The 14,234-nt window shown below is 39.5% G+C and overlaps 1 protein-coding gene across 1 annotated transcript; it reads left to right on the top strand.

Moving 5' to 3' along the window:
• Positions 1-3,663: 3,663 nt before the first annotated feature.
• LOC100926638 (olfactory receptor 10T2-like) lies at positions 3,664-4,886 on the top strand. The gene has a single exon (XM_003762777.3). It carries the CDS (start codon positions 3,939-3,941, stop codon positions 4,884-4,886), a length of 948 nt encoding a protein of 315 aa, XP_003762825.3. The 5' UTR covers positions 3,664-3,938.
• Positions 4,887-14,234: the final 9,348 nt, after the last annotated feature.

Here is a 14,234-nt window from a genome sequence, read left to right as displayed (position 1 = left end):
TATACAGAACTTTGGGACTGTCAGAATACTTTAAATTATCTCACCTTCACAATAAGTACATGAAGCAGGTGCCAGTGTTACAACTGGATAGCTGAGTTTCAGAGAGATTAAGAGGTTCTTTTAGGATTTCCTAACCACTAAGGTGCCACTCAGACCAGGGTCCTTGTGATTCAAAGTCAGAAATATCATTCATCTGGCTATACTGCTAGCCTGTCCATAAAATGAAAGGGTATGAAGAAGAAGAAAAGAATGAAATTATCATAGAAAGGTAGAGTAGCATCACATTGTAAAGGTCCTTGAATGCAGGAAAGTTTGGGTAAATGCTTAACAATCCATTTTTTTAAGAAAGAAAAAAGAATAAAATAAAGAAAAATTTATTTATTATACTTCTATGAGCACTGTTCACACTTTATTACTTTCTTTGTCTAGACAATCAATATGACAAATCATTAGTGTTGTAACATTTCCTAATTTCTGAGGTATAAATAAAAATGGCTCCAGTACATCCCATTTGATTTGCTATGATGTTTGTTAGAGAGTCCATTTTAGGTTTCTCTTGGTTTAGTGATTTTAAAGCAATATCCATGCATTCATCTATTTCGTTAACCACCCATGTCTCCGTCCATCCTTCTGCCCAACCACCACTGCCCACTCATCCACCTACCCATCTGCTCACCCATACAACTATCTATTCAGATACTCACCATCCATTTGCCCAGTATTTGAGTTGAAGTCCTTCCTAATTCTCAGTTATCACTTTAATAATTTAGTGGTTAGATGCCTCTGACATTGTATCCTAAAGAGTAAGTTGGGGTATTGAGAGATTAAGTGATTTAACTGTGGTTGCACAGCTGGTATGTGTCAGAGGCAAGGATAGTGCCATGTCCAGTGCTCTATTCATCCCTCCACATCTCCTTTTGAAGCATCACATAGAAGATGTCAGTGATTATTATTGTTTCCAAAAAGATGGGTGCATCATGTTGTACAATATGCAAATTTTAATTAATTTATCAATCAACAAGTATTTGTTAACTACCTGTTGCATATCAGATGTAGTGATGGGCACTGGGGAAATATTCATTTGAAAAATGAAACAATGTTCACTCATAAGGAACTTACATTCTAATGAGACACAGAAGTGTGTGTCTGTGTGTGTGTGTATCTATAGCTATATATAACAGCAAAATAAAGTAAGTAAATATATACAAAATATTCAAATATAGGGCAGTTTAACCATGTCCAAAGTAGATGTATCATCTGAGTCAGAAACAGATCCCAGAATTCAATCAGATAAATTAATTGATTGATATCGAGGTCCATTGGCCTTTGCATGCATGAATCAGAAAAAAGTATGGTTTCAGAGAGTGTCTTCAAGCATTTTAGAGCATTTGCAGATTTTGGGACAAAGAATCATCATGGCCCAATACATTGGTGTCTCCATGCCTATAATTTCAGGCAGGTTGAAGCGCAACCCAATGCTTTTGTCTTCCCTAGGGGTATGTATAAATATAGGAGAACCCAAAATAGCCCTCTTGGGAAAACCACCTAAGAAAACAGAGCCTCCTGGGACTGCATTGCTCTCCTAGAAAGGCTTTCCATACTTCTTAGCTCAATGGCTACAGGCATTTCCAGGACTGGAGTTTAAATAAGAATGTTCATTTGCAGATTTGAATCTCCTTGCTGTTGATTCATTTTTTTTCAGGCACGCTTCAGAATGAGAGAGAAAGAGAGAAAAGTTGGTGTCTTTATTCCCAGCAATGGAAGCAAGTGCTGCCTTTCTCTTTCCATAGTTCAAGTCCCCTCTCCCCAACCTTGCTAACCACTGATGGGGCAAGAGAAAGGATATCAGGAGCATCAGCAAGCTGAAGGCAGTTTGGAGAGGACAAAAGTCTCCTAAGTGGGGATGTGGAGCTGGTTATGTCTTCCTTCTCATTCTTACTCATTATTAGACAGCTGTGTTGTTCCAAGGAAGCCCACTTCTGGGTTGCGTAGGGGATGTGGAAGGGAAGAATTATCAGTGGGAAACATGGCAGGTCAGTAGGAGAGGAGAGATCCCAGGGGATCCCAGGATGTTAAAATTTTCTGTAGCTTTAGTAATTTCTTTCACATGCTTTCATAGTGATGGCAGGCTGAATGATCCTAAGTGACTGCAAAGGCAATAAGGGAGCTATTGGAACCACTTTCCAGGTAATTTTGGTCACATGGAAATGCATTCACCCAAGGACAGAAAATTGTTGCTTATGGATTGAGCCTGACCACAGAATCCTGCTGTTCTTGAGCAGTTATAAGCCAGGTGTTCAAGAAAGACAAGACAACAGCAAACTGAACTAAGACTGCGGTGCGCCACAAGGAAGCAAGCACATTTTCAATGTTTTTGATGTATGGTGGGTATATTCCCTGCTTTATCTCTTTGTCATCTCTGCTAGTGTGGGAAAATATCCAGAAAAATGATCAGCCAATCTAGGTGGCTCTGCCTTCCCTCTGGTGTTTCAGGCATTAAGCTGTATTTGTACTTGGCATCCATTTCAGAGCCCAGGGTTACACCTCTGATGACTGTAATTCAGAGCCAAGAGCAGATCATATTTGATTAGTCAGAAGTTCTTCTTTCCTATCCCTTCCAGGAACACATCCTGCAGTATTTCAAGCCCTTGTGAGCTCCTTCTCTTGATTCTCACAGAGGTTATTCTCTAACTCATATCAAGTTTTTTCATCAACTTTGAATCTGGCTCACTGAATTAGTCTAGCAGTGTCAACATCAATTAACAATGTTACCAGTAAACCAAATGAAAAGTTCTTTGCAGGCTGCTTACTGAGAAAATCTCTCATCAGCATTATTGATGTTCTCTTGTGTTTTAGTTTGTTTTATTAAATATTTTCTTATCTCATTTTTACCTGGTTGGGATGCATTCAGGAGTGTTATGAGCAGAGTCTTTGACATCCCTAATTTTGAGCTAGAAGCTTAGTTTATGAGTACCTGAGTTCAAATTCCATTTCAGCCATTAACCTATATAATGTTAAGCATGGTACTTCCCTTCTCAGGACCTCATTTTCCTTCTATAAAATAAAGGGGTTGTAATTATAACCTCTACGTTCTCTTAAAGTTCTAGATTTAAGATCTTTTTCTAAGGAGCCTAATACAACTAATTTATTTAAAACATGAAGAAACTGAGGCCCAAGGAAAGGAAGTTCCATGTCCATGATCACATATAGAATAAGGAAGAGAGCCTCTTATTCCAACCCCAATTTCTGACTCCAGATATAACACTTTTCCCACTGAACAAGTCTCAGGATTTCTTGGTCTTTCTCAGACTCCAAATTGGTCTTTTTAAAATCAAGGTCAGCTTCTGCACAGCTAAAGTCTCTCTGAAGAATTACTACTGCTTGTGCATCCAGACCATCCATTTCTTTGTCCATGTTTATAGTGTGTCTATATGGCCTGTGATTCTTCCTTCCTTCCTTCCTTCCTTGCTTGCTTTTAGTTCATCATTGTACTGATCAGAGTCCTCAAGTTGTTCAAGATATTTTTCTTTATAAAGCTGTTGTTATTATACAATATTCTGTTTCTGTTCACTTCACTCTGGATCAGTTTATACAAATGTTCTCAGATTTCTCTGAAACTATCCATCATTCCTTATGGAACAATAATATTCATTTTGAGGACTTTATGCTTTGTGAAACAAACAATGCTGGATTGTTTGGGTCATTGGAAAATTTCCTTGGTGGATGAACTGCATTCACTGAAGCATAGAGGCAAAGAGGTCCTAACTCAGGGGATGATGAACCTAAATTAGACAGGATATTTAGCAAGAAAAGAATAAGAATGAGTTAGTCAAAATGAATAGTAGGGTGATAAACCACACTCCATGGAGCATATCTTTTCTAGATATGGTAGAAGTTAAAATCGCCTTTCCTGTTTTATCTCTTTGTAGATTCCTGGGATGAAGTTGGAAAATGAGACATGGATAGTGAAAGAATTTGTGCTTGTTGGGTTTTCCAATCTTCCAGATCTGAAGGCTACCCTCTTCACTCTCTTCCTGCTCATGTACTTGATCACACTCAGTGGCAACATCACTATCATTACCATTATCTACCTGGATCACACTCTCCACACTCCCATGTACTGTTTCTTAGGGGTCCTTTCCCTCTCAGAGACTTGCTACACGCTGGTCACCATTCCCAACATGCTGGTGCACCTGTTGATGGAGAACCATGTCATCTCCATTCCCAGTTGTCGGACTCAAATGTTCTTTTTTCTTGGCCTGGGTTGCAGTCATTGTTTCCTCCTCACATTGATGGGCTATGACCGGTATGTGGCCATCTGCCACCCACTCCGTTACGCAGTGATCATGAGTCCGTCTGTTTGTCTCTATCTGGGAAGCCTGGTCTTCTGCTCAGGATTTCTGGTGGCTGTCATTGAGACTTGCCTCATATTTTCCTCCTCTTTCTGCCACAATAACCAAGTGGAACACTTCTTCTGTGACATTGCACCAGTTCTCAAACTTAGCTGTACTCCCAGTGCAGCCAAGGCCCTGACTATCTTCTTCTTTAGTGTGATTGTGGTGCTGGCCTCCTTCCTCCTCATTCTGCTCTCATATGCCTTCATTGTGGCTGCCATTGTGAGGATCCCTTCTGCTGCTGGACGGCGCAAAGCCTTCTCCACTTGTGTGTCTCATCTCACAGTGGTCATTGTGCATTTTGGATGTGCCTCAATAATCTATCTGAGACCAAAGTCAGGGAGCAACCCAGATCAGGACCGAATGGTGGCTGTCTTCTACACAGTGGTTACCCCATTGCTCAACCCTGTGGTGTACACCCTACGTAACAAGGAGGTCAGAATAGCACTAAAGAGGACCTTGGGTCGCAAACTGAGAACCCAGAATGACTAATTACTAGAATGAGACTAGAAAAAGTAACCAAGCAACACTCCAATTTTAAAATGGACTGACTTATCCAGATTCATTGGGTTGACAGCTTTAATTTTCCCAGGGTTCCAAAGTCATATCTCAGTCAACTGAATTGGATACCACTCTAAGATCACACCTTAACTAGAGAGCAGATATCTCAATTGCTTATCTCTAAATCCCCCTCCCCATAATTCTAGAAGGCCCACCTTAGCAGATCATGCAATTGTATAGTCTACTTTTGCATCCATATATTCCAAATTAATTAGCTTTGAAAGTTGCTTTGATGAAGGAGCATGGAAATCATCAATGCCCTATAGGCTCCTCTACTTTCTTATCATCCTTTCATTGGCTGGACATATAAACCACTAAGAGATCCAGAATGACTGTGCTTCATGCCAAGCAGTTTAGAAAATCTTTGGAAGGCAGAGTAGCACCTCTTTACTAGCTTTAATTCAATGGGTGTGCAGATAGGTACAATGAAGTTTGAATTCATTTCACCTCTTCCTCCCAATCGCCCCCAGAATAAAAACAAGAAACTGCAAAAATTCAATTAATAGTTTTTTAAATGCTTTAGTACTTTAAAAAAAGATAGTCAATGTTTCTGTTCATCTTTACAATTCCTTTGAAAGGTGAAAGATGAATGGGGTATGTAGCAAGTAAAATGCAAATAACAGAGAAATTTAACAATATAACAGAGAAAATAACAAACAAAGAAACAGTTTCTCCAAGGAAGATAATAGTTTATTCATAGTGATGCATGAAGCTTCTAACAAAGTGAATCAGACAGCCCCTCTCAATTAGGTCAGTGACTGTGAAATTTTGGGGGAAAACCATTATATTGAGCTACAAAAAGGGAGGATTTCTGGGTGGTTGGAGAATATCTAAATTACCTTCACCAGGAATAGGTGGCTTCTTTTCAGATGTGGAGGATGGTCACACCATGAACAATTAAAGAACATTAATTGTTTATGCTTCTAGTAATCTTGGCTAGAAATTAGAACCACTCTAGTCAGAATGGCAGGATTAGCCATCCCTTTGGGGAAACCAAACCACTCCTCCTTTTACAAGGAGACAACTGTCCCTTGGAGAGGGACTCAACCAAAAACTGGTTTTTGGTATGCAAAACAGGTGTCCCAGGGGCTAAGTGAAAGGGGATGACAATGTCATTTGACCATGTCTTACTGGGAGAGACCACATTTCAGAGCTTAACTGAGAAATGGAGTTTGGCAAAATGGAGAATAAGGGTTGATTACAGAGTAAAATCAATTATTAAATGATAACAGCACAATTTTAGTTTTCTCCAGTGTGTTATGACAAAAAAAAGTCTCTGTAGTTTCAGTTAAAAGAGGCATAGTAGAACGTCATCTTCCTTTAAGAGTAATTTACTCCAAGATAGCTCAAATCCTAGACTGCTTTCTTGATAGTTCCTCCCCTCACCCATACCCCTAACTGCTAGAGCCTTCTTTTTTTTGCCTTTTCTTTGTACCCCCAGTGCTTAACACAATTATTGGTCTCTACATGCTTGATAAATATTAGTTGACTGACTGTTTCTGAGGAAGGAGTTACCTTCTGGCTGAAGACACAAGATAGAAGTAGAGAAGAATCTCATAACTTCATGCTCAGTGGAGCTATAGTCAGCAGTGATGATTGCATCAGGGACCTGTACACAGCAGAGTTCATAATGGCAGAGGCTGTGCATCTCAGAGACTTCATGTCACAAAGCACCAGTTGTTGCAGGACCAGCAGGCAGAGTGTGTAAACAAGGCCATCAGTAGCCTTGAGTTGTGAGTTGCCCCTCAGTGTGTGCTTTAGTCACATGTATTTTCTATAAGTATGCTTTTGGATGCACATATCATGGCCATACATGTTCCCTGCATGTGTGACACTTCTCTCTTTGTGTTCCCCACATAACTCTATTCTTTCCATGGATAGTATTTGTAGAATACAAATTCTTTGAGGGTAGGGGCTGTCTTATTTTTATCATTGCATCCTTATTCCCTAGCACATAGTATGTACTCAGTTAATGCTTGTTGATGGAACAGAATTGAAGATCGAATTGAATTGTGTATTTATGAGTTTCCCTCAAATTGATGAGGGAAATATTTATTGTTTCTTTACTTATTATGTTATTTTATTAAATACCTTGGGTTTGAATTAATCCTTTCCTTTGGCTAACATAAAAGATAAAACATTAGTAAGGGCTCACTTGTGCCATAATTTTAGTTAGATACAATCAATCAAACAATTAAAATTTATTAAATACCTGTTATGTGCCAAGAACTGTGCTAAGTGCTAGCAAGAGTTTGGAATATAATATGTAAACATATGTATAGAAAGTAAGCAATGTACTAGAAATAATTAATATAGGGAAGGCAGTAGAATTAAGGAGGGGTGGGGATGTTTTCTTTCTGAAGATGGAATTTTAATTGGAACTTAAAAAGAAATTGGACAGATCAATAGTTGGAGAGAAAGAGGGAGAGCATTCTAGAAATAAGTCACAACCAGAGAAAATGCCTGTGCCAAGAGATAGAATGTCTGGATTGTGTAACAGTCAGGAGACAATTGTTATAAGATCAAAGAGTAAAGAATATTTTGAACCTGGAGAAATTAAAACTACCACCATATATGAGTAGAAGTATACTATCTATATCAGCAAAAGATTTTTTAAAACAGTGAGCATTTTACCTCAGCTGGAAGCTAAGGAAACCACTCTTAGTTTCAAGAAGGGGAAACAGATTTATGAGACATTGGGATATGATATCTTTTCAGAATTCCTCTCTTTTCTCTTCTTTTGTTGTTGAGAGTGACTTATTGTTGGTCATACAAAAAGGGAACAGAAAACTGCTTGCATTTTTGTTCTTCTTCCCAGGTTATTTATACCTTCTAAATCCAGTTCTCCCTGAGCAACAAAAAAACTGTTCGCTTCTGCACACATATATTGTATCCAAGATCTACTGTAATCTATTTAACATGTATAGGACTGCTTGCCATCTTTGGGAAGAGGGTGGAGGGAGAGAGGTGAAAAATCGGAACAGAAGTGAGTGCAAGGGATAATGTTGTAAAAAATTACCCTGGCATGGGTTCTGTCAATAAAAAGTTATTTAATTAAAAAAAAAAGCGGGGGGGGGGGAACAGAGAATGGCTATGGGAAGACTCTAGTTCTGTTCCTGCTTTGCACCCAAATAGCCACTGATTCTGGGCATCAAGATCACAGATTTCCATGTGAGAGAGGCTTTACATTAGCACTTTTGCTACAGAGGATAGGAAGATTGTGACAGTTGGACTCTGTAGCCCCTTTCCACCATGTGAGTGGACAATCGCAAATGTGAGGGTTTGGATCTGTGTTCTTTCAGCACCCACTATTTATACCTCTATGTTACCACTAGAACTAGTGGTAGAATTGCTTAGGCCAGATTGTGTGTAATAGTAGTCATGCCTTAAAACCTTACCTGTTTTGATTAGGACCAGTGGAAGAAGGAACCTGATTTTTTGGGACAAAAACACCTACCCAAAGTGACTAACACAGAGATCACTCATAGAAAGCAGAATTATTTATTAGAATCTCGAGAAGTGGACCCCATACTGGTCTGTGAGTCAAATTCACAGCAGGATCTAGCCACTCCCTTAAAAATGTTCACAGATTTTATACATTTCAGACAAAGAACCTCCAAAATCCCACCCTCTATATGTTGTGATTGATTACATAAGCCTGTATTCCCCTATTTGGTCAGTGGAATGTAGTAGATAAGGTGTTGTACAGCTTCTTTGGCTATATTTTTAGACCCTTCTTTGGACAATGGAATGTAGTCCAGGCCTTATTTAAAATCAGTGACTCTGGAGAAGCCGAAACTGAGGCCTATAGGCTTGATCTACTTTAGCTAACAGTTTCTGATCAATATGTGCTTAATCTGTAAGTTCTTCACCTTTTCCTACATACAGATCTAAGTGGAAACAGAAGTAGGGACTCTGAGCACTTGGCTGGTGACTCAAGTATAGTAGCATCTTGTAGGAAATTTACATACTGCATTCCCTTTTTGGAGAATTTATAAAGTGACACCTTATCTTCCTATATGTTTAAGTAAGGTAGCATGCAAGTTGATGTGGGCTTTATATGTCAACATAATAACCAAGTATCACATGGGGTACAACAAATACTTTATGTGATCTATGTCTATGCACATTTAAAGATAGTTAAAAATAGCTTGTCTTTAAAATAATACACTGGTAAAATAAAATTTAAAATGTGATTTAATGTTTGAAGAGTTAATTGACAGAATGCTTAGCAGTAGAACAAGATGGATATTCAAAAAAGTCCAGGGAAACAGTCAAGAACACTCATTTCTGAATGCTGATTTCTGAAGACAATGAAAAGATAGCTTCCATTTGAGCAATTAAGGCAGTGTTTATAGTGACCCCAGCCTTCTTGTTGTGCCTCAGTTTCCCTAAATTTTTCTGCCTCGTTTCCCTTAATTGTTCTGCCTCAATCCCCTCAGTTGCAAATCCCCCCTCTGGTTCATTAGGACTGATATAACTCAGGGCTAGTTACTCTAAAGTTATAAGTTGTATATGTATAAACTCAAGATAAGGTGGAGTTCAGACTTCCTGACTCCTAACTCCTCCTAAATCATCAAGAATTTATGGTTTTACCCCCTAAACTGTCAGAACCAGATTGATGGTCCCTGCCTGGAGATTCCTGCTTACCAGAGTTTGGACTCCATCACCCTTTGTCTTAGATCCCCAAACTTTGAGCCAAAAATATATGTCACTGAGAACTCACATTGCTGCTGGATGATTTGGACATCAGCCCTGGGGGGGATCATGCCCTCAGCACAATCTCTCCCTCTCAGAAATCCAAATAAAATATTAAAAACTCTCTTATATCTATCTTGCCTCAGTTTCTCTGGCATTACATGCTCACTTCTTCAAAAGATCATGCTGATATAAGCAGTATTCTCATGGTGATACTAGTGACTGAGTCTTTAAAAAAGCTGTTTCTCATTGACTTCAGTAAGTCAGTCCCTGGAGCCTATAGGAGAGTATCCTAGAGTACACATTTTTTTTTTCCTTCTAGCTTTTGATAATGTAAATCACAGGAACAAAATCACAAGTAATGTTTCTATCTTTCTTAACTCCTCAGGGAGAGGTTTTCTAGTGAGCACAATCCCTCTGAGAAAGAATTGTCTCTGCCTTCTTCCTAAGAACCATACATATAATCGGATTCTTAATTTCTGCCCCTCTATCCCAAGTAACAAACAGTCCCCTCAGGAAGAGAACCTGAAGGGGAAACAGAAGTTTCTTGCCATTCTCCTTCAAAGGTAAGTCTGGGCTCTTGGACAGATCAGGGACAAATGGAGGGGACTAGACCAATTATTCCTGAAGATAATAAAGTTTATGAAAACCCTAATAGCTCTTTAGGAAAGACCTGGGTAACCCAATCACAAAGAACAAAAGCATCAGTGAGCTATCAGACCTGCATTCTCCGGGAGGTGAGGGTCCAAGCTCTAGCCAGACAAATGCCCAGACAAATTCTCCTCTTACTTTCCCAAGGAAATCACTGAGATTGAGAAGATGCTTCCTTGGCATAGCCTTGACTCACCCAGTTCAAGGTAAAAAGGAGAAGTTCATAGGAATATGGAAATAAGATTTGGATAAGACCATATAGTTCATCTAGCCCAAACCATCATAAATTGCCGACCAAAGGGAGGAAGTGACTTGTCCAAGATTGTGCAACTAGGGTGTAGTAGACCCAGGCTTTGAATCTACACTCTGGAACATAATAGGTCAACCCAAAGTGAAACAGAATAGAAAACAAGCAAAAAGAAAAGCTGTTCAGGCCTTGCCTTACATGATGGCCACGGAATGTTGTTGTTCCAGAGATACCAATATCCATTTCTTCCCAGGTCTTCATATTTTCTTGAACTCCAAGGGTTTGGGCTGGCTGTCCCCCATCCATGGAGTGCGCTACATGCTCATCCCTATGATCTAGCTTCCCTGGCCACCTTCAAGCTTCAGCTTAGTGTCTTACCTTTGCAAGAGGCCTGTCCTTGTCCTTCTTAATCTCAGTGACTTCAACTTGTCCCTCAGCAATTTGTCCCACCTACATCTCATTCATACATAGTTGTTTGCATGTGGTCTCTCCCATTAGACCTTGAACTCCCTTTGGTCAGGGACTCCCACCCCAGCCCATTCTCCTCTCCCCCCACAACAATCTTTTTATGCTCTAAGGGTTTAGCACAGTGCCTGGCACATTGTAGGTGCTCGATAAATGATAGTTGACTATTTGCTAGACAGAGCGCTGGATTTGGAGTAAGCTTAAGTTCCCAGCCTTTCCATTGACTAGCTATGGAACTGACTGTCACCTAACTGTCTAGAGACCTCAGTTTTCTCATCTGCACCAGAAGGACAATGATAATTGCACCATCTGCTTAGAGAGGTGATATGAATTTCAAGTGAAATACTCAAAAAGTGTTTTGTGAATCTTAAAATGCTAAAAAAAAATGCAAACCGTTATTATCACAATTATTAGAATTTAAACTTGGAAGGCTGGTTAACACCTCTCCCCACTTTTTCCTTTTAGGCAGGAATAGTTTTCAGTCAGGCCTAGCCATTCCTCCTTTTACCATTTACAGCTAGGAAGACCTAGATTCAAGTTCTATACACCTCTGACACATACTGACTGTGTGACTCTAGGCAAGTCATTTCAGCACTCCAGGCAATATTTTAAGACTAATTTTCAGAGCAAGTGTTTTGGTAAAATTCCTCACCAGGAACAAGAAATTCTTAAGTCTAGGTCATATTTCTATCCCTATGGTTTCAAAAAAGGTATTAGATCCCACTTGTCCTATAATTCATGTCTAAAGGAGACTGAGTTCAAAAGCTTTCTAACCAATAAATAGAGATGATATCCCAGTCCTATCCACAACACTTTCATCTCCAGCCCCACACTGAAAATCAACATTCATAAAGTCCCTTTCATTTTTCTAGTAGCTGTTGCTTAGCATCACTTACTCCCTTCCCACAATAGTCCCCTGCCCTTGTCAGAATTTGGAAGGCAATAAAAATTCTCATCTTCGAGAAAGAAAAACTGAGACACACAGAGATAAGTGTCTGACTCCCAGCCACCCAAATTCTCTAAGATGAGCTTCCTATTGTTGAAGTCAAAGGAGGTGTGGCTATATCTAGTAGGAATGGCATTGACCATTCCCTCCCCTCCCTTATTCAGCAACTGGAATAGCCAACTTTTGCCTCTGGGCCCTTAAGCACCAGGGATTTCCACTTATTTCTAGTCCTTTTTACCTTTCACGTTGTACCTTCTGGCTATCTCTATTGGAGGAGTGGGAAGACCTGGTTTGAATAGTAGTTTGGGCAAGTCATTTCATGGCTGTTTCTTTCCCTGTAAAGACAGGGAAGTGATAAATTTTGCTTCTGTGATCATTTCAGTTGCCTTTTTCTGAGCTCTCTTCCATTTCATTCTGTTTCTCCTTAAGTAGAGTCCAGGTGTGGAGTCACCATGCTTGTGTACAGAGGGAGAAAGATAAATTTTTTTTTCTTCCTGATACGCTTTTGGATGTCTGACATTTGGGGAAAGGGATGGGAATGAATGCTACACTGAGTTTCTCTTTGTTTTTGTTGTTCAATTGTTTTTCAGTCATGCTTGACTCTTTGTGACCCTATTTGGGCTTTTCTTGATAAAGGTGCTGGAGTGGTTTGCCATTTTTTTCTCTATCTCATCTTACAGATGAGGAAATTGAGGCAGACAGGGTAAAGTGACTTGCCCAGAGTCACACAGCTAGGTATCTGAGGCCAGATTTGAACTCAGGAAGATGAGACTTCCTGACTTCTGGGACTGGTGCTCTATCCACTGTGCCACATAAGTGCCCACTCAAAATCATAACTGACATCTGGAAGCCTATCATATTATAATTAGTATATATTATTTTCCCTACTGGCCTTTCTTATCTTTGTACGGGGTGAAACTTACCCATAAATTTTCAGCCGAGTGCCATGAGATCTTCTGAAGGTTATACCTGCAAGTTCAACTTTTGATTCAAAAAGGGAGTTTAGCTTTTATTTGAAAAGCTGGAAAATTTATACTTCTTCCAGATCTATTAAAAATAAAAATATTAAATGAAAAATATCTAACATCAATCTCTGGACAATCAAATTTATACCATAATCTAAACTGCATACCTGTCTTCCCTCACTGTTATATAATAACTTTTCAATCTCTTGCAATCTGGATTCTGGCCCAACAGTTTTGGGGAAACCATTTTTTTCTTACTGAGTTACTGAGTTATCTTCTGATAAGTTACTGAGGATCTTCTAATTGCCAAATCTGATGCCAGCTCTTGGTTTTCATCCTTCTTTACTCTGCAATTTTTGATCCAGTTGGCCACCCAATCTCCTTGACTAATCTCTTTTCCCCTTGGCATCCATGACATCATTCCATTGTTCTACCTGTCTAACTGCTCCGTCTTGGTCTCCTCCTGATGCTGGATAATAATCCTTCTCCCTTTCTCTTGGCTATTAGGAGCACAGAGAGAGCCCTGAGCTCAAGTTGTGCTTTAGACACTGATTGTGAGCAAGCACAAAACCTCTTTCAGTCTCACTTCTGTGGCATATCTGCAAAAGGACTTTTCTCCCAGGGCTGTTATGAGCATCAAATTAAATAATATATGTAAAGTACTTTGCAAACCTCAAAGCCTCTTGGCAGTTTTTCTCTTTGGGCTTTGTCTTTTTTCTTACATCATCTCTTGGAGATTTATCAGCACTTGTGGGTTCAAATATCCCTTTTGTGCAGATGACTTCCATATATGTGTCACACTCCTCCAAACTTCCATTTTTCTATTGTCTCAATCCTCTCTCTTGCCTACAGTGCCATATTAACCTCAAATGGATCTCTTTCTTTTTAGGCTCTCTCCTTTCTAGTCCATACTTCATGTAGTTGCTAAAAGCACAGGCCTTATCATTTCCACCCCTCTTTCAAAAGTCTCCAATAGCTCCCCATTGCCTAGACACAAAACGAAGCCTGGCACTTAAGGTCTCTTATAACCTGCAGGTTCCCATTTACCTTTCCAACATTTTTATGCTATTCCCCTTCACAAATTCAACATTCCAGCCAAATCAGATGATGTGAATTCCCCCAATTTCAATACTTTGTCTCTTGTCTCCATGTGTGAACAAAAACTGTTCCTTAGCTTGCAACGCGCTTTCTCATCACTCTGGCTTCTTAGAATCCATGTCTTCCTTCAAAGTTTAACTCTACAATTGCTTTCCTGATCTTACTGCTAATACTGTTTCCTCTCCCTATTTTTCTTGAATGATACTTAT

Source organism: Sarcophilus harrisii, chromosome 1, assembly GCF_902635505.1.
Source record: "Sarcophilus harrisii chromosome 1, mSarHar1.11, whole genome shotgun sequence".
Classification (NCBI taxonomy): Eukaryota; Metazoa; Chordata; class Mammalia; order Dasyuromorphia; family Dasyuridae; genus Sarcophilus; species Sarcophilus harrisii.
This window is presented reverse-complemented; position numbering and strand designations above follow the sequence as displayed.

What these genes read in the sequence shown, in the direction of transcription:
- LOC100926638 (XM_003762777.3), top strand. Translation starts at nt 3,939, where the DNA reads ATGAAGTTGGAAAATGAGACATGGATAGTGAAAGAATTTGTGCTTGTT.